Source organism: Mytilus galloprovincialis, chromosome 4 (assembly GCF_965363235.1).
Source record: "Mytilus galloprovincialis chromosome 4, xbMytGall1.hap1.1, whole genome shotgun sequence".
Lineage (NCBI taxonomy): Eukaryota > Metazoa > Mollusca > Bivalvia > Mytilida > Mytilidae > Mytilus > Mytilus galloprovincialis.
In genome coordinates, this window is record NC_134841.1 from 16826362 (window position 1) to 16852877 (window position 26516).

At 33.4% G+C, this 26516-nt stretch overlaps 1 protein-coding gene across 1 annotated transcript; it reads right to left on the bottom strand.

Moving 5' to 3' along the window:
* Nucleotides 1-1060: 1060 nt before the first annotated feature.
* LOC143071497 (uncharacterized) lies at nucleotides 1061-26516 on the bottom strand. The gene is made up of 8 exons (XM_076245835.1): nucleotides 26431-26516; nucleotides 20365-20417; nucleotides 16261-16280; nucleotides 11336-12239; nucleotides 10046-10867; nucleotides 7671-8314; nucleotides 7256-7473; nucleotides 1061-3170 (listed from the first exon to the last, which is right to left on the bottom strand). The coding sequence occupies exons 2-8, from the start codon at nucleotides 20414-20416 to the stop codon at nucleotides 3092-3094; spliced, it is 2739 nt and encodes a 912-aa protein (XP_076101950.1). The 5' UTR covers nucleotide 20417; nucleotides 26431-26516; the 3' UTR covers nucleotides 1061-3091.

Below are 26516 nucleotides of genomic sequence, written 5' to 3' on the forward strand. Positions count from 1 at the left end.
CCGCATCATAAAGCAACCAACCAGAATCTATATGCGATAAGTAATTATTTCAAGATGGCGTGAATATACTGAAACTAAAAGCTCCAGACCGTGATGCGAAACAAACAGCTGAACTAATAGTGAATGCTTGCTTTTTTGTTTTATTTTGCGGCATGTGGCAAATGTTTCATGAATATTTAAGACGATGATTTTTTTTAAGAAATGCAGTTCAGGGCGGGAATTTTGTCCGCTACAGGCAAATGAATGCGTGTTGCATAGGAATAGAAAAAGTTATTAAATTTAGTATATTTTTAAATTAATGTTGATTCGCTCATGGTTTTTGCATTGGAAATAAACACATTGATGCAAAAACCAGTTGTTGTCAACATGGCATTATATAGGTTATGTTCTTCTCGTATGATTTATGATGGCAAAATACTAAACCTAAACGAAAGAGATTGTGTTGACTTTGTAATTTTGATGAAGACATGATCTTAAAATTTTGATCAGTTTAATTGACTGGGGTGTCAACAACTGCTAGTAGTCCTGGTTAATTCATCATTATTAGTCTGTTACTAACGACAAAAACATATATTATTAAACGTCTCCGCTCACGGTAACATCTGTCGCAGAGTTCTATTTAACTGAGCTTTTCTGTGCGTATTGCTGTGTTTGTTTATTCCACATAGGTTAGAGATATAAGTGAGGGTTGAGATCTCACAAACATGTTTAACCGCGCCGTATTTTTTGATACTATCCCAATTCAGTAATATATAGTATTGATTAGTCTTGTGTGTGTGTTTTAATTGGTTAATTTGCATCGGTTTTGTGTAGCGAGACACGCCCTTGAACTAGTATTCATTGTTGTATAGGGACCAGCTAAAGTCCATCACATTTGCTGGATTTTCTCGCTGTGTTGAAGACACATTGGTTGCCTTGTGCTGTTTTCTGTTCTGTGGTTGGGTTAATGTCTCTTTGACACATTTCCCATTTCCAAGCTGTATTTAAGGTACTGGTATTTTTATTGGTCGCAAGACAATCACCTCTTTCCTTCATTTGTTTCCAATTTATACCACAGAAATCTAAAAATATATTTATTACCCCAATACAACTAATTAATCAACATTTTCACATATCTTTCGTGTACTTCTGGCAAAAGTATAATATTTAATAATTATAAATATGAACAATAAATAAAATATATTTTACAACCAGCTTTTCTTATTGAAATACCATTATCAAAATTTTACACATTTTATACAAACCCTCTACTTTTAAATCAACAATAACACTATGTAATTTCGCCTATATGACGAGCTATAGGCCTTTCTCTGATTTCTGCAAAAGTTTTGTTCCCTTTCTGATTCAAAATAATGATTATTGCATTTATATTATATTTCGAAAATCTGTAAGTATAAATTGAATGCTGTTTCAGCTCATCCGATTCAAAGGGTCAAGTGAACTTTTCTCATCACTAGGTGTCCGTCCTCGTCATTAACTTTTTACATTTTGAACGTCTTCTAGAGAACCACAGAATGGAATAAATCCAAACATAGCATGCATGTTCCTTATGAGGTGCTGACCATGTGTTTTGACTTTGTAGCCGATCCATCATCCAAGATGGCCACCAGCGGGGGACTTAGTTTAACATAGGACCTTATGGGAAATACATACAAATGTCTTCTTTTAAAGAACCACTCAACGGAATGAAACTAAACGTAGCATGAATGTTCCCTATTAGGTGCTGGCCAAGTGTTGTGACTTTATAACAGATCCATCATCCAAGATGGCTGTCAGCGGGGGACTTAGTTTAACATAGGACCCTATGGGGAATACATACAAATGTCTTATTTAAGAGAACTAAAAAAGTGTAACGGCAGTCTACATCACTACACAGAAATCTAAAATGCACATAAAATATACACATTTAAGATATTTGCAACGATACTGATACTGATATAAGATAGTAATATACGACCAAGTCTAAGATATATATATATATATCATATAAACAAATATCCTTGCTCAACAAATAGGTTTTCCTTGGTGAATTTTTCTTTTAAAAACTCATAAATTTCCGAGTAAAATATTCCATTAAGTTACTACAAAAGAAACAAATTCTTATTAATAAGGAACATAAACTGTTCATGAAAGCGTAAACAGTTTTCGCCATTGTGTTTTTTCGTTATTTATTTTCAAATATACATTACTGTAAAAGAGGGACGAAAGATACCAAAGGGACAGTCAAACTCATAAATCTAAAACAAACTGACAACGCCATGGCTAAAAACGAAAAAGACAAACAAACAACAGCACACACGACACAACATAGAAAACTAAAGAATAAACAACACGAACCCCACCAAAAAACTAGGGGTGATCTCAGGTGCTCCGGAAGGGTAAGCAGTAACCAACGCTTTAAATTCGCCGGTACTTTTCATCACGAAGAAAGTGATAATCATTCTCTTACATATACAAAAAACTTTTGTTTTTCGAATAAATATGTATGTCGTAAAAATAATACACCAAAAAAAGAAAAAAAAGATTAAAAAGTATAAAGAAAAATTCGATAAATATTTCTAATAACAAATATCATTCATAGTATGAGGCAGAACAACCTGGTATAAAATGACGTTAAACCTTTGCTTATATACAAATTAAACATCTAACATCCTGTTGGAAAACAAAGTAATGATTTTGGATATATATTATATATTTCAGTAAAACGTTTATAAAAAGTGATGACAATTATGAGCACATTTCAAAAACATGTTTACATTTTGAACATTTTCTTTAACCTATTTTTCAAATATTTTTTTTATCTTACTTAATAATATTGACAAGACTAGTGCTTGTATAGAAACAAATCTTATGATAGATTTGCATTTATATCAACGATCCAAAGCAGAATGTACATTCCCAACTTTTGCAGTTGAAGAGGATTTCTCACAGTAGATATTATAACCATCTCTCAATGATTGGCAGTGACCCATACAACATGTCAAATAATATTACATATCAAAAGGTTGTTATGAAAATTGAAAATAAAAAATTTGGTGCAGTTATTTTTTTAATTCGTGCTGATGATTATATGTTTTGAGTTTAGTCAAAACTACTTGTCCGAAGTTATTCCTTTGCATGCAAGCTCTTCTTTCACGCGGGATAGATAACCTGGATCGGGATAACCAAACCTGAAAAGAGGATTATATAAAACATAACCAACATGCGGCACATAAAAAGCCTGTAAAATATTTCTTGGATCTAATAAATACAGTGCAAACGTTACAGTTGTAGGGGGTATGGGGTGGATACATATTTTACATGGATACATCGACATTTTTTTACTCAAATGAATTATAGTTTGAAGAATGTAAATTTTAATCGGTACCACAGAAAGGTCTACATTTATGCAGGTATTATAAATAGAAACCACAAGTGTTAAAAATTGATTTTTTTTCTGAGTACAATGTAGGTTATTTGTGCAACATTTGGGAATATATTGATAGTTATTTATTTGTCTTCTGTCTAGAATTATTAGTAAATATGTTGATGAGTGGCAATGCGATTCAAAGTCAGGGAGAGCTATATCAGGTGGTAATTAGTTTCGAAAATACAAATTATTTAAATAAAGTTTTGGAAAAGAAACAGGGTCTGTGATAATTGTAAAAAAATATTGGATGTTAATGTCATTTTTTTGAAGGACGAGACTTAAATAAAATACTGAATTAAATAGAATTTCGATGTCATACAATAAAATGTTTTTTTATTGTCCTCTTTATTCATATTTGATTATACAAACTTGACTCAAAGTGGTTTACAACTGGAAAAAAAATGTATTTACGGTGTTTGTACCTTTTGGAACATTATACATAAAAAACGAGATGACCGTAACCATGGGAATCGGCTAACGTTTTGATATACTATTAAAGGCAGCAATAGTTAAAGGACACAAATCAAGATTAAACAAGAAGTAATTGTAACAGGATGCTGTTACGAAGTCTCCCAAACAAAGCTCCAATAACTCCCCATTCATATGGTCCCATGTTCATTTGATTTGATTTTTTGTCCCATACAAGAATATATATGGCTTTACAAGATTATAGCACATTCTCAAATTGAACGGGGTGGGGACGACCCCAGGCACTTCCCTTTAATTTCATTTGATTAGCTTTATTGTCCCATACAAGAATATATATGGTTTAGGGGTGGGGATGTTGATCGTTTATAAGTTTTCAAACAAGAGGGGGTGGGGTGAACCCCTAGGGACTTCCCTTTTATTTCATTTCATTTGTTTTATTGTCCCCTACAAGAATATATATGGTTTAGGGGTGGGGATGTTGACTGTTTACAAGTTTTCAAACAAGAGGGGGTGGGGTGACCCCCTCTGGACTTCCCTTTTATTTCATGTCATTTGTTTTATTGTCCCCTACAAGAATATATATGGTTTAGGGGTGGGGATCTGGACTGTTTACAAGATAATAGTACATTCTCAAATTGAACGGGGTGGGGGTGACCCCCAGGAACTTCCATTTAATTTCATGTGATTTGTTTTATGGTCCCATACAAGAATATGAATGGTTTAGGGGTGGGGATGTTGATCGTTTACAAGTTTTAAACAAGAGGGGGTGGGGTGACCCCCTAGGGACTTCCCTTTTATTTTATTTCATTTGTTTTGGTTGTCCCCTACAAGAATATATATGGTTTAGGGGTGGGGATCTGGACCGTTTACAAGATAATAGCACATTTTCAAATTGAACGGGGTGGGGATGACCCCCGGGCCTCCTTTTAATTTCATTTGATTTGTTTTATGGTCCCATTCAAGAATATATATGGTTTTGGGGTCGGGATCTGGACTGTTTACAAGATAAAAGCATATTCTCAAATTGAAGGGGGTGGTGATGACCCCCAGGGACTCCCCCTAAATTTCATGTGATTTGTTTTAATGTCCTATAATCATTTCTGAAGACTGCGTGTATCCATCACTTACAGTTTTAAAGTTATATTCATTTGAAAATTTTTGAAAATAAAATCCCATAGGGTTCTATACTAAACCCCTCCCTCCTTTCTACCCCCCAAAATACCCCTTAAGAGACCCCAACGCACAAACGAAAGATTGATGGCTCACCTAGACGTATTAGTCTACCATTTTATGAAATCCTAAGTCATTCTGACAAGCGGTTTTGGAGAAACGCTGCGGACAAGTTCATTTTTTAAAGTGGCGGAAGAAGAAGAAGAAGAAGGAAGAAGCGGAAGAATAATAAAAATAACTAGATTTGCGATTGCAAGCAATAGCGGATGGCACCCTTCCCCCATTGCCAGGTGAGCGGCAGCCATTTTGAAAATTCCAAAGTCAAAAGACAGCATCTACAGATGTCTATTCACATTGTCGTAAAGTTTCATCAATTTTGGAGCATTTTGAAATTTTTGAAATTTTTGCTATTTCCATGGTAACGAGAAGCATTACCTAAATTCCTATGACAGATGAGGAATTGACATATGCTATGGTACATATCCATAAAGTTTCAGTAGGTTTGATTGAAAATTCTAAAAGAAAATACAGCTTTTATGTGTTTTGCCATAGGGTCAATGTTAAACATTTCTCCTGTTTCCATGGCAATGGCAGCCATTTTGGAATTTCTAAGTATTGTTGGTACCTCGGGGCCCCACCACCAACATTTACACAAAGTTTCATTAGGTTGGCTCTTATAACGAAAGAGTTAGAATTTTGATTTTCTTTTACATTTTTTTAATTTCCATGGTAACCGCGGCCATCTTGCACATTCCAAAGTCAGGTGCACAACTTCACATGGTGGACAACATTATAGCATAGCTCCATCAAGATTGGTCCATCCAATTCCGAGAACTGCCATGGACAAAAAGTGTGGAAGAATAAAAATAATAAAAAAAATAATAAGAAAAAAAAGAAACGAACAATAACAATATGTCACCCCAACTCCGTTGAGGGTGCCATAATAAGAACTGAGCAAAAACAATAAGTCTCCAAACTTTGTTTGGGAGACTTAATAACAAGACTGAGTGAATAAAATTGGGCAACCGATGTTCAATTAAATTATTTAGGAGGTTACTGATTAAGGCAACAAACGCAAACTGAGAAAACCACAGAAACTCCAGAAAAACAGAGATTGGTTGTGTCGACACGGTAAGCATATTCTTCTATGTTTGTATTATCCGCCTTTCGAATCAACGTTTTGTCAATAAAAGTTTGTTAAATAACGTTACAAACACCGCCTTGAATAAATGATAATTTTTACCTGCAAGTTTAACAAAACTTTTCTAGTCGCAAATGATGGTCGGAGTAAATTTCGTGGTGTTAAAATATTCATTTTGTCAAATGTTTAGGATAAACAATGAACGAGAAGTTCTTCCAAAAATGTTTATATAAGAAGCAGGACCAGTTTCCAGGAATTTTTTTAGCCCATAGACCCACATTTCCAATGTTGTAACAACCTTATGGAATTTGAGTATCAAAGAATCCCTATGCCATACTTATAACACGTTTTCTTTAATTTCGATTTGATTGTGACTGGTTGAATCTGGTAAAGTCGAAGAGCATCAGACGTACTAAATCATAAGCCCGGAATCTTTAATGTCTTTTTATAGATATCTATAGAATTAAATTATTTGAGACATTTCATATACATTTCACAAATTTTACATATATTCAGTAAAATTTTAGCATTTACACTTAGCTATCCCTCTTAGAATTTATGCTTTATAAATCTTTCGGATTTACTCAAACTGACCATAAATTGCAGTTTTGCTCATCATGCAGAAGCTGGATCAAGTTTTGTAAAATTCAATTCATAGGTTTGAAAAATTATTCAAACTAAACATATTAATTATCCACATAGAGAGCCTAACTGGTGATTGAAATGCCTATGTATACGAAATATATGACTTTTTATAATCATTTAGTTTACATGGCATTTCCTACTATAAATAGTTTTCTCAAGTACTTTGATGGTTGAAACGGCTGTTGATGTATCTAAAATGTTAAACCTAGACTGTATTCAAAAGTTTATTCCAAAAAGGCAAATTATAAACAAAATATGGAAACATACAAACAAAATCATCAATGGTTCTGTCATGTCCTATTTTGTACTAGTAATTTATATAAAATATTACAGGTGAAAAGTTAATGATTGTCTAATGGTCATGATTGTTTTGATTTTCTAAATATCTAGGTGTTTTAAGTATAATAAAACTTTTGAATCTTTGAGAATATGTGCAGATGAGTCCATACTGATATACTCACTTTTCTGGTCCACCTTTTCTAGAGGTCTTATGATGAATATCATTCCATGTGATCACACCTTCTTTTCCAGTTGTACGTGACGTACCAATAGTGAAGGTTAAGCCTTGTTTAAACGCCTTTTCTAGAAGCTCCAATACCTCAGTTCCTTCTCTTGTTTTGGGTAAAAATGCTCGTCTTTTCATTCCTTCATATGGGGTTTTTGGCTTTGGATGAAAATCCTGAAATATATATTACACTATCACAAATAAAAAACAGAAATATGTGTATTATAATATTTCAAATACGATTGGGGATATTTTATTCACCCTGCTGAAAAAAAAATAATCGCCGATGATTACAGATGCTTATGATCACAGATTACAATTGAATTGATTTTTATAAATATGAAAAATACCAAAATACTAATTTTTAGTACCTTTTGTACTCCAGGTTCAAACTCATAATAAATGGCATAGGTCTTCTCTCTATAGCCTGGTAATGGATCCTCTTCCTCATAAACTGTTGCTTTACCCTCTCTTGGCTGATCTCCAAACACTACACCATAAACTGTTGTACAAACAGGACAAGATGGTTTTGATCTAAACACTTCTGTAATACATTCTTTACAGAATACATGGTTACATTTGGTTAGTTCTACTGGATCATCGAATTCACATAAACATATAACACAGTTCTCATCTCCTACAGGTAATTCGTCGTCTCCATGTATAACCAAATTTCCAATTTTTGCCTGTTTTGAACGACTTTTCATGAATTCTGAGAAATCTGCCTTTTTCTGGGCTTGAGTATCCATTTTCCATGTAATGATTCTTTTCCCTTTAGGTGCATCATAATGTTCTTTTGGATTCCTATTTAAATCAGGCTTTGGAGTAGGAGGAGGGCGACGTCCGGATCCGGATGGAACAAATACAGTTTCCACGTTTTTAATAATGTATTCATTGTTATCAATGATATGAATCTCAGTAATATTCACTTCTTTCGTTGCCAGAAGAAACTTCGATATTGCTTCATAAGCCGTCCAGGCGCATTTCAAAATGGTTTCCTTGTCCTTGTGTGTACCTTTAAAAATACAATTCATCATAATTACTATAACTCGTCCTTAACTCGAACATATTTAGAACCTTATTCTATTATATAACAATTACACCGACGTTTTTTTCAACATCATGCATGTATTCGAAAAATGATAAGCAAACATACACATCCACTTGTAGTTTTGTCCATCTGATGAGTTAACCCCTTTTCAACTGATTTTTATAGTTCGTTCTTATGTTGTACTGTTATACCACTGTCCCAGGTTAGGGGAGGGTTGGGATCCCGCTAACATGTTTAACCCCACCACATTATGTATGTATGTGCCTGTCCCAAGTCAGGAGTCTGTAATTCCATGGTTGTCGTTTGTTTATGTGTTTTTCGTTCATTTTTTGTACATAAATAAGACCGTTAGTTTTCTCGTTTGAATTATTTTACATTGTCATTTCGTGGCCTTTTATAGCTGACTATGCGGTATGGGCTTTGCTCATTGTTGAAGGCCGTACGGTGACCTATAGTTGTTAATTTCTGTGTCATTTTGGTCTCTTGTGGAGAGTTGTCTCATTGCCAATCATACCACATCTTCTTTTTTATATTACTTATCGAATAATTCAAAACCGTTTGACTCTTCCTGCATTTTAGATTGTTTTCGTCAAATCTATCTTCAGAAAGTAATTTTTCAAAGTTTTCTACACATAAAAGCAACATAGGACTATTGCTACTTATATGACATTAAAAGCTACTTTAAAAATCCAACCAAAATTTTGCTCCACATAAAAAAACTTTTAAATATATCGTTAGTTTGTGACAATATGCAACGGGGTTAAAACGAACTATCGTAACGTTACCAGAAATTTATTAATTTTCAATTCATCGAGTTCAAAAAACAGTTTACAAATGCTAAATTCAAATGCAAAACGCTTTTAAAGACGTGGTAAAACAAGAAGCCACTTTTTCTTGAAATTGTTCAAATATATACCGGTATTATCATTAAAAATATTTATACACTATCAAACGTTTGTGCTTGTGACTTTTAAAGTTAAAATGTTGACACTTTCAGGACTATTGGTTGTATCGTTTTGAATCTGATTGCCCGAAAAGAACCATGGACCTTCGCCAGGAAAAACTGACAATCCTAGTCAACTAAGATTGGAATCGTACGCACCTGCAACGTGCGGGGTTCGAACACACAACCTCCGTGATGACAGGCTTGTGACATGGAAGATGAATACTTATAACACTTGGTCATTGCTCGAGTGTAATAATAACAATAAAGTCCTTAAAAAAACATAAAATCGTATGCATCGAGGAAGGATGATATCGACATCTTACAAAGATTTCTTTCAGTGAGGTTAGAGTTTGCTCCACGTTGAAACTGACGCAAAATTCGACCATTGATCTGTGTTGTAATAAGCATCGCATATAATTGTTTTAACATTTGGTTGAAGCAAACTAAAGCTATAGAGTGCGGTAACGACAAATTCAGATATTTTTTTCCCACTGATAAAGGAACATAACTTTAGAACGGCGAAAGAAACTCTACTCAAATACACACAAGATCTGAGTTTGGTGATAATAAACATTGTGTATAAGTTTCATTACATTTCGCTGAGGTAGACGGTCAGACGTATGAACGTACAGACAGACTATAGGGTAAAACTTTATGCACCATCCCCTCCGCACTGGCGATGGCATTAAAGATACAATGCATTAACACAATCATCAACGACATTACTGAATTGAGTTATTTTTAATTACCTGTTCCAAGCAACGGAAGAGCTAGCGTGATGCCATGTCTTTTTTTGGTTTGGTTATTCGGGGAACCCAACTGGTTTGCCGAATCTAAAATTTTGCTGAATGTTTGTTGCAAACTTTTCTGAAACATGTATTCCGTATTTTCCCCTTGTCTACGAATAACAGCATGCAAAACGTGATGAAACGAGAAGTTTTCACCTGCCGTCGTCATCAATACTTTTCCTGTTGGATGTTTAAGGTCAAAGTATCTTCGGAGATTTCGGTGAACTGATCTATATTTTTCATCTCCTGCATCTAATAATACTCTGGATAATGCTCCATTCCCACTTATTTCTGGATCTTCACTAACAGCAATCACATCAATGTTCCGTAACTTTAATACATCAGCCTTGTAAATAAGTATATCAGTTTTATAAAACCTTAGAATAAACTTGTCCTTATCTTTACTGATAATAATTGCATGTCCATCTTGATCGTACTTTACGTCCCTTTTATCGTGCCCCTTTCTATTGTCTGAAAATCTAGATGCACTTTCTGGTCTATGTGCACTTTCTGGTCTTTGTCTTCCTTTGTTGTCTCCTTTTCCATATGACCCAGAAAATCTGTTACCCCCCTGACCAGTCTGCCTACAAACTGAATTAACGTCAAGACATCTTGGGTTGTCTTGAAACTTTTTATGCCAATTCTCCACCATTTCTAAGACTTCATCACTGATATCTATTATGTGAAACTCTTGTAGTGATTCAAACTTGTTTTGCTCGCTGAACTCAAAAATACCTTTTAAGTACATGGCAGCACACATCTCTTTTGGAACACCAAATATTCCTGTTAATGAATATAATATAGTACTACATGCATGCAATAACAATAGTTTCGAATCTAGAACAAGAACTATGTTTGTTTCGTCGGCTTATATTTGGAAGCAGTGAAGTTCATGGTCACTTATTTGTATACATACGTCTGGTACAATAGAAAATATAAATCAAAACCCTAAGACAACAAGGTCTTAAAAAAAGACTATATAATATGCACTGGGTCCCAGTGAATAATCTACACAGAGAACAATAGATCTCTGTTCATTGGGTTCGCAATAATTACAATTTATTTCTATAATTAGAGTGATTCAGAGCTTTTCAAATTGTATAATCATTTATCTGTTGTTTAGGACCCTTATTGAATATTAAAAAACCTAGATAAATTTTTATTTTGTATTTTCGAGGTTCTCGTGTTGCTATCTCATTGACGTATACCTCATCGCACCATTTCAAATCACTGTTGTGTAATTTTACAAACCAGAACTTATTGGAGGCATTGCAACCGTTCTGTAACCTTTATCTTCCGCAGTTTCAAGAATGTTGAAAATGGTATCAGAAAGTACTTTTAGACAGCTACTCTTTTCCGTATAATTGTTATCATGCCACCTCGGGCCAACTGCGTGGATAACACCCTTGTAATGAAGATCTCCAGCTGTTGTTACTACATTTAAGCCATCACTGATTTTTCGTTGCCTCCGTATAATAGTTTCACATTCTCTTTTCATTCTTTGACCAGCAGCTTTTTCTATAACTTCAGCCACTCCACCAATATTAGCTAACCTATCATTAGCTGCATTAACAATTGCATCAACATTCAATCTTGTGATGGGTTTTTGGTATAATTTGATGATCAAGCCTTGTTTTGTGCGAAACTGATACTTGACGTCAGACTCAATTCGATTAAATGAGCCTATTTTTTCTTCTTCTTGCTTTGCTTTATAACTTCTCTGTTTTACACTAGCTACTGCTTGTGAAGAGGGATGTTCAGCTAGAGCATTTTTTGGATTTTTATATGCATTCTCAACATCGTTTAAATCCAGTAAGTTTCGACTAAATATTCTTACTAATTCCTTTTTTGATTCGGACTGAATTGGCAATACTTTTGCTGTGAGTTTGTATGTTTTGATTATGTGTTTGACGTTTTCGAATGCTTGTTCATCATTTCCGAGTATCACTTTGTTTACGAGTTTTTCAGATGCAAGATTTTTCCATCTTTCCAAGACTGATTTTAAAATATTTTTGTCCTCCATTTTTCCACTAATCCTAATTTCTAGTGGCTTAGAAAGCCGCTCAATTTCGAAATTGTATTTTTCTACTTCATCGTTTACCTCTTTGGTAAAAAAGAACATAATTTTTTCGGCTTCGTCCCCTTCAATGACTTCCTACAAGAAGAAAAAAATGTGTAAATGAAGGCTTGCTAAACTTCCGCAGAACTTGCTTATTTATTGTGATTACATTTATGTCAAGTGAGATTATTTTCAAGTTCAGACACACCTTTTTAATGAATAAAACCCCATAACTCGGAAACGTAAAATCTAAAATTTATAAAAATCAAAAGGAAGCTTATGTAAAATCTAAAATTATTAAAAAAACGAAAGGGAGCGCACGTCAATAAATATAAACAATTCTTTAAAGTTTTATACAAATTGGTTGAAGCGTGTCCGACATGTTGACGACGGACGGACGGGCAGACGGACAACGATATATACCATAATACGTCCCGTAAACGGGCGTATAAATATAGATTCTACCACTGCATCGAGTGTGATACGATATTTATCCACTCGAGACAGTTAAATTTTCAAATTTAAAACGCGAGGCTCGCCGAGCGTTTTAAATATTTAAAATTTAACTGTCGAGAGTGGATAAATATCGTATTACACGAGATTTGGTGGTGGAATCTGTTTCTCTAATGATTTTCAAACAAAACACAGTCAAACTTATTCCTTATTGCAACTGATCTGCAAAAAACATGTGTTCTTTATATGTGACGTCATCAGGCATGGTCGCCTTTTTTCATGCCGTCACAATAGGAAATTCAGAGGAAAGCAAGAAAATTCGACGTCATAATCGGATTTTAAACAATGATGAACTGAGATCAAACGAACCACACGTTGAATAAATTTTTTTATACAATGGGTGCGGAAAGGGATAAATTCACGAAGAATTAGAGAAATTATTTTATATATAACTGATTTTCTTATGGTACCGTTTTGAAATGTAATCGAGGAACTGGGTATACATGTTATGACAATTCGTACGACATCTACTCAATCGACAACCGTGATTGCCAGTGGTTCATCTGATATTGGTGGCAAATACAGGATGGATAAAGGTAGGAATGATATATTTCGTATATTGTTAACAAGACCAGTTATTTTATCTCACTTTAAATTGATCAAGTTTCTATTCTGTACTACAGGTCTATTATGTTTTGTTTAATGAGGAAAGTTGTTTTACCTCCACTCCAGAACTAGCATTCTAAACAAGAGGCTCTCAAGAGCCTGAATCAGTCACCTGGTAAACAATGCCTTCGGCCATGTTTTTTGACGAAATAGAAAATAAAACACAAACTTTATTTTATACACCCTACTGATCATTCAAATGAAGTTTGGTTGAATTTGGTTGAGTAGTTTTAGAGGTGAAGATTTTTTAAAGTTAGCAAATATGATGAACAAATTGTGAAAAATTTTCATTAAAGGACAATAACCCCTTCAGGGGTCAATTGACAATTTTGGTCATATTAACTTATTTGTAGATCTTACTTTGCTGATCATTTTTGCTCTTTACAGTTTATCTTTATCTATAATAATATTCAAGATAATGACCAAAATCTGCAAAATTTCCTTAAAATTACCAATTAAGTGGCAGCAACCCAACAATGGGTTATTTGATTCATCTGAAAATTTCAGGGCTGATATATCTTGACCGTATGAACATTTTTACCCCCATGTCAGATTTGCTTTAAATGCTTTAGTTTTTGAGATATAAGCCAAAAACTGCATTTGACCCCTATGTTCTATTTTAAGTAACGGCGGCCATGTTTTTTGACGGATCAAAAATCAAAGCACAAACTTTGTGCAGGATAATCTAAGGAACAATCATGCTAAGTTTCATTCAAATCCATTCAGTATTTTCAGAGGAGAAGATGTTTGAAAAATTGTTAACGACGACAGACGACGACGACGGACGCCAAGTGATGAGAAAAGCTCACATTTCCTTTTAGGAAAGGTGAGCTAAAAACTGCAAAATTTCCTTAAAATAACCAATTCAAGGGCAGCAACCTAGCAACGTGTCGTCCGATCCATCTGAATATTTCAGGGCAGATAGATTTTGACCTGATAAACAATTCAACCACAGTCAGATTTGATCTTAATGCTTTGGGTTTTGACATTTTACCCCTATGTTCTGCTTTTAGCCGTGGCAGCCATCTTGTTTGGATGGCCGGGTCACCGGACACATTTTTTAAACTAAATACCCAATAGATCATTGTGGCCAAGTTTGGATTAATTTGGCCCAGTAGTTTCAGAGGAGAAGATTTTTGTAAAAGATAACTAAAATTTACGAAAAATGGTTAAAAATTGACTATAAAGGCCAAAACTCCTAAAGGGGTCAACTGACCATTTCGGTCACGTTGACTTATTTGTAAATCTTTCTTTTTTGAACATTATTGCTGTTTACAGTTTATCTTTATCTATAATCATATTCAAGATAATAACCAAAAACAGCAAAATTTACTTAAAATTACCAATTCAGGGGCAGCAACCTAACAATGGGATGTCCAATTCATCTGAAAATTTCAGGGCAGATAGATCTTGACCTGATAAAAAATTTAATCCCATGTCAGATTTGCTCTAAATGCTTTGGTTTTTGAGTTATAAGCCAAAAACTGCATTTTACCCCTATGTTCTATTTTTAGCCATGGTGGCCATTTTGGTTGGTTGGCCAGGTCACCGGACACAATTTTCAAACTAGATACCCCAATGATGGTTGTGGCCAAGTTTAGTTCAATTTGGCCCAGTAGTTTCAGAGGGGAAGATTTTTGTAAAAGATAACTAAGATTTATGAAAAATGGTTAAAAATTGACTATAAAGGGCAATAACTCCTAAAAGGGTCAACTGACCATTTCAGTCATGTTGACTTATTTGTAGGTCTTACTTTGCTGAACATTTTTGCTGTTTACAGTTTATCTCTACCTATAATAATATTCAAGATAATAACCAAAAACAGCAAAATTTCCTTAAAATTTCCAATTCAGGGGCAGCAACCCAACAACGGATTGTCCGATTCATCTGAAAATTTCAGGGCAGATAGATCTTGACCTGATATTTAATTTTACCCATGTCAGATTTGCTCTAAATGCTTCGGTTTTTGAGTTATAAGCCAAAAACTGCATTTGACCCCTATGTTCTATTTTTAGCAATGGCGACCATGTTTGTTGATAGATCAAAACTTCGGATACAATTTATAAACTAGATTCCCTAAGGAACATTCAGTTAAAGTTTGGAAGTATTTGGCCTGGTAGTTTCAGAGGAGAAGATTCTTGAAATAGTTTACGACGACAGACGACGACGGACGCCAAGTGATGGCATAAGCTAACTTGGCCCTTCAGGCCATGTGAGCTAAAAATTCAGATCATTGTGTCTGTCTAGTACAGATCAGGGCTCATAAATCTTGTAATAATAACATGTGCTCGTTCTATGATGCATTTAATAGTTGTGTATAGACTTTAAGGTTTGCGAAGGAGCTGCGCCAATAGGCATTGGAATTTGCCCTCCTCTATTTGCAAAAAATAAATATTGAAAGTAGTTTACGTCTAGACTACATATTAAATTTCCCCATCCCATTTGACAATCTATTCCTACACGATTGGTTTAATACTAAACCAATAGATTATCATCATCATTTTTCGTTTTATAAAAATACGGTCCCATACGACATTACAAATGTTCACTTATTCTTTAGTACAATACACTTTTTATGCCCCACCTACGATAGTAGAGGGGCATTATGTTTTCTGGTCTGTGCCTCCGTTCGTTCGTTCGTCCCTATAGTTTTGACCCAAATTTCATGGTCCACTGAACATAGAAAATGATAGTGCAAAGTTCAGGTTAAAGTTTTTGGTCAAGGTAGTTTTTGATGAAGTTAAAGTCACATGATCTCACATCAACTTGAAACTTAGTACACATGTTCCCTATGATATGATCTTTCTACTTTTAATTCCAAATTAAAGTTTTGACCCCAATTTCATGGTCCACTGAACATAGAAAATGATAATGTGAGTGGGGCATCCGTGTACTATGGACACATTCTTGTTTCTCCTATTTGAAGAAAAGCAGAAAAGTATACTTATCTTTTGAATGAACAGTCAAATGATAGACTAAGTGTTATTAAATTACTTACTGTCTTTGTCTTTGGTTTATCTGGAAAAAAACAAATCTTAATCAAAAGTTAAAAAAATATTGAAATATACGTCTTTTCCAGCAACCAATGTTTGGTCATTAGATTCTCATTACTTGAGTATCCCAAATAAACAGTATTTTCAAACTAGAGGCTCTAAAGGAGCCTGTGTCGCTCACCTTGGTCTATGTGAATATTAAACAAAGGAAGCAGATGGATTCATGACAAAATTGTGTTTTGGTGATGGTAATATGTTTGTACATCTTACTTTACTAAACAGTCTTGCTGCTTACAATTATCTCTATCTATATAATGAACTTGGCACAGTAGTTTCAGTGGAAAATGTTAATAAAAATTTACAAATTTTATGAAAATTGTTAAAAATTGACTATAAAGGGCAATAACTCCTTAGGAGGTCAATTGACCATTTCGGTCACGTTGACTTATTTGTAAATCTTACTTTTCTGATCATTATTGCTGTTTACAGTTTATCTCTATCTATAACAATATTCAAGATAATAACCAAAAACAGCAAAATTTCCTTAAAATTACCAATTCAGGGGCAGCAACCCAACAACGGGTTGTCTGATTCATCTGAAAATTTCAGGGCAGATAGATCTTGACCTGATAAACAATTTTACCGCTATCAGATTTGCTCTAAATGCTTTGGTTTTTGAGTTATAAGCCAAAAACTGCATTTTACCCCTATGTTCTATTTTTAGCCGTGGTGGCAATCTTGATTTGATGGCCGGGTCACCGGACACATTTTTTAAACTAGATACCCTAAAGATGATTGTGGCTAAGTTTGGATTAATTTGGCCAAGTAGTTTCAGAGGAGAAGATTTTTGTAAAAGATAACTAAGATTTATGAAAAATGGTTCAAAATTGACTATAAAGGCCAAAACTCCTAAAGGGGTCAACTGACCATTTCAGTCACGTTGACTTATTTGTAAATCTTACTTGTCTGAACATTATTGATGTTTACAGTTTATCTCTATCTATAATCATATTCAAGATAATAACCAAAAACAGCAAAATTTCCTTAAAATTACCAATTCAGGGGTAGCAACCCAACAACGGGTTGTCTGATTCATCTGAAAATTTCAGGGCAGATAGATCTTGACCTGATTAACAATTTAACGCCATGTCAGATTTGCTCTAAATGCTTTGTTTTTTGAGTTATAAGCCAAAAACTGCATTTTACCCCTATGTTCTATTTTTAGCCATGGCGGCCATCTTGGTTGGTTGGCCGGGTCACCGGACACATTTTTTAAACTAGATACCCCAATGATGATTGTGGCCAAGTTTGGTTTAATTTGACCCAGTAGTTTCAGAGGAGAAGATTTTTGTAAAAGTTAACGACGACGGACGACGGACACAAAGTGATGGGAAAAGCTCACTTGGCCCTTTGGGCCAGGTGAGCTAAAAAAAGGATGACGATATTTTACAAGATTAAGTTCGTATAGGATTGATACTGTCTGATACATTTCTTCCACGACATGGACCACTTAGGTAAATATATTATTTTTTTGTAGATTCTAACTAACTTGATCAATTAAAAAGAGTCACAGAAATATGTAAACCCGTTTTACTATTTATTTTAAACTCAAAATATCTTATCATTGAAACTTTAATATATATCTTATATGTTTTTTAAGGAGCATTTTTTTTTTTAATCGTATACTAAATATTTAAAAGCTTTAATGGCATTACTTATAGTATATAATACTATACTTATAGTATATAATACTATATTTATAGTATATAATACTATACTTATAGTATATAATACTATAATACTATAGGTATATAATACTAGTATATAATACTATAAGTTTTATAAAACCGTGAGAAAGCTAAAGCGGCCATATATTTAATATTTCCTGTGGTCAATGCGGAATGTGTCCATGGGACACAGATGATGCCCCTGTTAGCATATAACCGTTTTAAAGGGACATATAAAGGCTACGTGTTGAAGACCGAACTTTGACATATAATGGTACTTTTATACTTTTATAAATTGTGACTTGAATTGTCTCATTGGCACTCATTCCACATTTTCTTATATCTAATAACTCAAGAACTGTAAAAGTGACGCTACTAAAATTTTTACTTGAACTGAATTTTGTGGTAATAAGCATTCTGTATACGTTTCATAACACTAAGTTGTGGAAATTTAAACTTTAAATAAGTTAAAGAACGTAAACAAAAAATTCAGCAATTTTCCCATTTGTAAAGGGTCAAACAAGCTAGCTGCCAACCTCCTGCAAACATTTTTGCTGCAAGCTTGTAGCAGGTTTGCAGAAACAATTATGTTTGCAGTAAGATCGCAGGAAAAACAAGAATATAAGGGATGTTCAAAGCTAGAACGCAGAAATCTTTGACAATTCTATATATTAAAAGAGCATTGCAAGAATTGCATAAAATGACTGAGCATGCCTATTGGTAACTTCCTGGAAGAAAAATATAATTGAGTATTCAGGGAGCATTTAAAGCTCTAAATTAAAAGTTTAGTTTTCAAAGACATAATTTGTAAGTACAAATTGTTCGTAGAAGTGTAAACATATGGAATTCGTCCCCTCCACAAATACATGCACGATCGCGAACATCAAGGTTTGAAGAACATTTTCAAACTATTGAGGTAATAAATATACAGCCTCCGGGTGCGGGAGTTTCTCGCTTCATTGAAGACCCGTTGGTGGGCTTCGGCTGTTTTCTGCTTTATGGTCGGGTTGTTGTCTCTTTGACACATTCCCCGTGTCCATTCTCAATTTTAGTACTCTCAAGTATGTTTAGAGATTATAACGTATTAAAAATATTATGTTGTTATAGTTCAAGTTAAATTATGTGACAACTTCAAATAAAATAGCTGTACAAAATAATTGTATTTTTTTAAATAGATAGTCATACTTGAACAACAACAAAACTTTAAATTAATTTTTAAAAGATATAAATTTTGCTATGATAATTTTGAAAATGATAAAGTATTTGAATTATTGTATGTTTGTATGTTACCCAATTTTTTCAGAATTTACTGTGTAATATAGATATTGTGATGTGTACACAACATGACATGTAGTTCCTGCAACTCTGCAGCAAACACGCAGGAGAAATATTAATTTGAATAGAAATGTTTGCCGCAGGTCTGCTAATATTATTAATAATATTCAAGATAATAACCAAAAAGGTCAAAATTTCCATAAAATTACCAATTCAGGGGCAGCAACCCAACAACAGGATGTCCAATTCATCTGAAAATTTCAGGGCAGATAAATCTTGACCTGACAAACAACTTTACCACCTGTCAGATTTGCTCTAAATGCTTTGGTTTCACAGTTATAAGTTAAAAATCTACATTTTATCCCTATGTTCTATTTTTAGCCATAGTGGCCATCTTGGTTGGTTGGTCAGGTCACCAGACACAATTTTTAAACTAGATACCCCAAAGATGATTGTGGCCAAGTTTGGTTAAATTTGGCCCAGTAGTTTCAGAGGAGAAGATTTTTGTAAAAGTTTACGAAGACGGACGACAACGGAACAACGGATGCCAATGGATGAGAAAAGCTCACTTGGCCCTTTGGGCCAGGTGAGCTAAAAATTGTGATATTCTACTTTATCGCTATTTTGTGCATTTTTCCTTTGATCTTTTTTTTGATAATTTTTCATATCATGCTACTCGCTTGAGATGGAAAATTATCGCTAGAAACTAAGGAGGCACGTGGCGTTGCTAATGAAATTGACAATGCATCATAGGTAAAATAGCGATAAACAGATTATCATTTGTCATCTCAACTCGATTGCATTTCTCTCTTTCGCCATACCGGCTCAAGCAGGAAAATCAATCTCGTTGAGATGATCAACGATAATCTATAAGTATAGCGGAATAACTCATTGTTAGCAATAGACTATATCTTATATCATAAGAAATTCTTCGCCCTCAGTATTAAAATACAAAACATGTGCATACATGTATAAGTTGTTGAAGAGGTAAATCTATTAAAAAAGCATGCATAATGGACATTTAGATGAAAAGCTAAATAACAGAATATTTTTCTTTTAAATTTCATTTACAATGGTATCAAAATAACAGAATTTACGAAATCTTACCTTCCTCCTGATCAATGAAACGAAGGTTACCAGCTTTGCTTGGTGCAGCCATTCTAAAATGCATATAAACCGAAAAATCATATAGGTTTTTCTAATAATGTGACAGATATGTTAAACTGCAAAATGTTCCTCCCTTAGATGGATCTGAATTCATGCTTTACAACAGCAAAATAGATTAAAAATTTATACTGGACTAATAGGGATTTTTTTTATTTTTACTTGTAGCAAGAAAACAAGTTCGGTGACATCCTTTTTTCTTTTTATTTTCTTAAAACATATATAGTCCAGTTAATCTAACATAAATTTGACCGTAACCTTGAAGTAATTGCAACAGAAGATTTTTAAGTTTTAATCTTTAGCATTATACCCCAAATACTCACAGAAAAAAGTCCAACAAAATCTAACTTGAGGAAAACTAAAAAAATCGATTTTAAAATTCCTATGGAGATCTATGGAGATGTGCATTGAAATGGGAGATAATAAAAAGAAGAAATATCAAAAAAAATTGATACAAAATTATAACTTTACGGCTTCTATTCATCCGAAAGTATTGATTCTTGATATTTAAGCCGTCTTTCTAGTATAAAAAAAACAACTCTAAAGGTGTTTTCATATCTTTTATCAAGATACAACCTAGATTTCATAATTCATTCGCGATGACCTTGAGGTCATTCCGATGTGTTGCCATCGCCTAGATTTCCATTATGTATATTAGTTTTGGGTTTGTAACCGATCTATAAACATGATAAATACGCGCACATAAAAGAGTGCAAAATAACATTCCTTATCGTTTGATATAAATACATCTTTTCAATGAATACACCTTATATAAGAAAGCAAGATTTTGATTGGTTGATAGCCAGTGTATTTTTCGCATATTCTAATATGTTTTCCTCATTTCAAACGAATTTGCCTGTTTTTCACCACTGCCGGTGAATTTGCCTCAAATACCATGGTATTTGCCATTTTGGATATTCCTTTTTTACCCTCGCGAGCAGCTTCCCGCCAAAAGATTTCGGATTTGACGTTACATAATGAAAGCGAGCTAACGCGTATTAGAACATGTATAATTCCCGTGGTTCTATGATAATATCCACTTATACCCTAAATTATGCATAAACATGTTTATGAATTGCAGCTTGATAGTATTTATCTGCACATGTACAGAGAGTTTCAATCCAAATCTATTCGGTGTAATTAAACAGATATATCATGTTATGGAGGGGTATTTGCGAAAAATACCAGTCTTGGGACAGAATTTCCCTCGCCTGGCGGCTCGGGAAATTTCACAGTCCCTTGACTGGTATTTTTCGCAAATACCCCTCCATAACATGATATATCTGTTCATAATATGATAAAAATATGTTTGTTTACAACATAAATTAATAATATGAAAATGTTCTGTAGTTAAAATATAATATATAGGGTTGGTCGAAGGTCTACAGAGTCGCTCGGAAAAAATGTTGGATAAGAAAGTTAAGGACAGTTTCCCCAGAGGGCATAAATGAAAAACATAGAATGAGTCACTCATTTTCCTATCATCACTTGTTTCCAGTAACTCCGGCTTCCGTGCTGGCTTAACAGTTTGAAGATTTTTTAAAATTACCAGTTTAAATTACAGGGCTCCATTCATTTGGGATGGATTTATAAGTACGTAGCCACGTTCAATTATTTTACCTTATTAGATAAAACTTATTTTTCTAATCATTGTTAAACTGCTATTCGTTTGGGAGGCTTAAATATGTAGTTTCTGTTGAATTGCCCTACCGTTGTCAAATTTGAAATATTATACCAACTTGGATCGGTTAGGTCATTTTTGATTTTTTTTGTTTGAGGACTGCCCTCCATGCAGTTATCACATCTAAACTGTCACAACCTTTGGAAATTTAGAGTTGTGCCAGTTCACATCGCAAATAACTATTTTTATTTGGTATATCTTTGTAATCTTTGCGCCGTGTTTGGAAATTTTAAAATTGTACCAGCGTCTGTGGTGTCCGCTTCAATTGTATAAACGTTCAAGATTTTGAAAGTGTCTCAATTTGAATATATTGACATGATTCATTTTACATTGTGCTATTACTGAAGAAGGATATCTGTTATCCGAAATATCTAATATTTGTTCATTTTATAGTTATTTAATGGTGATGTTGTACCCTTTTTGACTTGTTATATATATAAGTACGTCTGAGTCAGTGACAACTCTACAACAGATGTATCCATCGGATCGCCATCAATGATGGTGATACATGGCTGTGTACATTATGTATATACAACTCGTCTAAACATCAACCTAACAATGTTAGATTTGTAAATTTGCTTTCGCAATTTTTTGTTCTTCCCTCGCCGGGATTCGAACCCATGCTACTGTGATATCGTGACACCAAATCGCCTGCACTGCAGCCGTCCCGCTAGACCACACGACCACCTGGGCTCTACAAAAATAAAGCTTTCAGTGGCCGTGTGTTACCTTTCCCCGTCAGTTTTAATCTAGCGGAGTACTACAGTACATGATATATAATAATAATAATAATACTTTATTCCAAAAGCAAGTACAGCTTATAGGATATACATTCATTTTTTGACAAATTAATTATACATGCACCATATTAAATAAACAGACATATAATAATAAAATGTTAACTACATTGAGATACATTAAATTACTTGTATACAATACAATTTCAAGTATAACACAGAGTATGAAATTCATAAAATTAATCAAAAGTTAGCAGCGTAGTTTCTCCGCTAATTTTATGTATTTACCAAGATTGTTCAGTTCTTTAATATTCTGTACAGATAACAATTGTATCAATTTATAAGTAGAGGGGTGTCTCCAATAATATTGTTTGATATATTTTTCTCTAATGTCAGCATATTTATTACATTCCAATAAAAAATGAAATTCGTCTTCAATGGAACTTGTATTACAATAAATACATAATCTATCTTTCCTATCAACATGATCAATATTATAATATCTTCCTGTCTCTATATTCAAATTATGTGCACAAATACGGTACTTACAAATATAAGGTTTATATATGTAATTCACTTGTTTGTCTAAGTAAAATTGTAAATTATGTGTACAAAAAATATATTTATATAATTGACATTTGTTTGAGACTTCAAAGAAAGCATTTGCTTCGCATATAAATGTATCAACCATTCTCTCTTTAATTGTCTCAGAAAAAAATCTACATTATCTACCTTTTGACTCAACCAAATAAAGTTAAAGCCATATTTACCTAAAATATCTTTCATTCTACAGCACCAGTTCTGTTTATCATTTGGTTTTGTATTACAGCTACTAAACATTTCAGCATAACAGTTTTCCAATATGCAATTATCAGTACATAATAATTTTATCCAATATTTTACCATTCTGTATTCTCTCTCTATACACATAGGTATTCTACCCAGTTCACAATAAACCATGTTATTAACAGTACTCTTTTTTACTTTCAGTATACGTTTCAAAAAATACAGATGAACCCTTTCAATATCTGGTGCCTTATGAAACCCCCAAATTTCACAGCCATAGTTCAAAATACTTGCAACATAAGTTTCAAATAAAGTCAATAATGTTTCATGGTTATAATAGTCATCCTGTATTTTATTAAACATACTATATACTGCTTTTTTTCCTTGTTCTGACAATCTCTTTTGTGTATTAACAAAATTACCAGTGTAATAAAAAAGTAAGCCTAAATATATAAACTCATTACAAATATCAATGGTATCACCATTTAAAAACCACTTTTCTTCCTGTTTAGGCTTACCCCTATTTCTGAAAATTACAATCTTTGTTTTTGTAAAGTTAATATATAAATTGTTTTCATTCGAGTAAGTGTTGACACTATCAATCATATGCTGTAAATCTTGTATATTTTCACTAAATAAAACCATATCATCTGCATACATCAGAAGATATAAATTTAACATTTTAAGCTCATAAGGTTTACAATTTTGATTTATTAACTCCATTTCCATGTCATTTACATATAAAGAATACAAAAGAGGAGATAAAGATTTCCCTTGCATAAGGCCAACAGTGCATTCAAAAAATTCAGATAATTTACCATTCATCTTAACACATGATTTCAAATTCATATACATTGATTTAATTACATTAAATAACTTCCCTGTAATACCGTATCTTATCAATTTTAGCCACAATTTAAAATGTGTTACACTGTCGAAAGCTCGACTATAATCTATAAAACAACAATACAAACGTTTCCCTTTTCTTAAACTATTTGTTATGATGGAATAAGGCATGGAGATGTTATTGTTACAGATCGGCTAAATTATCTATAGTAAAGGATCCTACAAATTAATGTAAGATACAGTCACAGAAAATAATTAAAAAGAGAGCGGGAGTGGATCATAACCCTTGGCTAGCGAAGATGTAAAAAGCATTGACTGTACTTGATTCAGCTACAATCATGGACAAAGGAAGATAACTCCAATTTAAAAAAAATTTACTTGATTGATATTTTTGATTTTTATTTTTGTAAAGGGCATAACTCTAGAACATTAAATGTGACGGCACCAAAATTCAAATTTGATCTGTATATTGTAGTAATAAGCATTGTGTACAAGTTTCATAACATTTGGTTGAGGCAAACTTAAGTTGAGAATGGAAACGAAAAATTTAGCAATTTTTCCATTTATAAAGGGGCATAACTCTAGAACTTTAAAAGTGATGCCACCAAAATTCAAAATGGATCTGTTTTTAGTGGTAATAAGCATTGTGTATAAGTTTCATAACATTGGGTTGAGGCAAACTAAACAGAAACCAACTTTGGACATACTGACATACGTACGTACAGACGGACAAGGGTAAAACTTAATGCCCCCTCAGCTACGGCAGGGGCATAGAAACCAATCTAATGGAAAAAAATATGAGCACCCCCCCTCCCTCCCATTTATCCAAACCATGAAAAGTCTAAAATACATAATTTACAGGGCATAGTCTCGATGATATGTAGCTTCGTTTCATGTGTAATTTAGTATAGACGCCATCTAATTATCGAGTCGACCTATGATGACCATATAAGTGATGTAAACATAAATAAATATATAAATAGATGGTGCAACTGGTGCAATTAGATTTTTATAGGTCTGATTTATATTATCAGATTAAAAATGTTTATCATTGTTTTTACCTTATAACTTAAGAATGTTTTTTGTGGATAGAAGCAGTCAATCAAATGATTAACCTTTGTTTCACTTTCAATGTTGACATTCTTTGCCTTTTAATAACTGTACACTGACAATGCATGCGTTATCCTATCTCTAGCTTAGGGGTTAAATTGAAGTTCACATGAATACGGATTTAATGAGGTCGAATTATTCACTTGCAAGTGAATAATTCATTATCAATGTTTCTTAACATGTTCTCATCGCAATTAACTAGGTGATTAAAAATACACCTTATTGCTATTTGTCCGCCATTACTGGACATCACACAGATTCCCGTAAAAGTTTGACGTCATAATACAAAATATATGACATCACAATGGAAAAGTGATTGTTATTTGACATCAATAGTTTGAGCGGGACAGATTCTGGGGTCAGCCAGGATTAGGGATAAGGTGTATATATGAAAGATTGAAGCAAAAAATAACAGGTGAGCAATTCATGCATGCTCTTGAGAGCCTCTTTTTTGTTGTTGGTTATATCATCAATCTAATTAATTTATTAAAATTAGTGTCATAAGTCAGTATTTATGGCTGGATATTGATTGTTTTGTGTGTAAATATTATAATTGTTGTATATATTTTATCAATATGTGACACTTTAATAAACAAATTTATAAATAGATAATATAACTAGAATAAATTTCCGAAATTCCGTAATTTTTGGAAAATCCACTGTGGGAATATTCATCATTAACGTTTTCATCTAAATCATAAACAGGTAAACAGGTAAACAGGGAAATGTTGGTATCAGTTATCCTGTCAGTAAAGACTAAAGGTAAAGTGATTCCTGATACCACTTGAGTTGCACAATTTAAACAAATTAAGCTTTTTGCAATTGATAGATACACAAACTAGAACATACCTTCTTTAGAAAAGATTCTCAAATTTCCCGAATACGTGTATAGTTTGTTCCTTTAAAAGTTGTCAACCAAACGAAAGCGAAAGTAG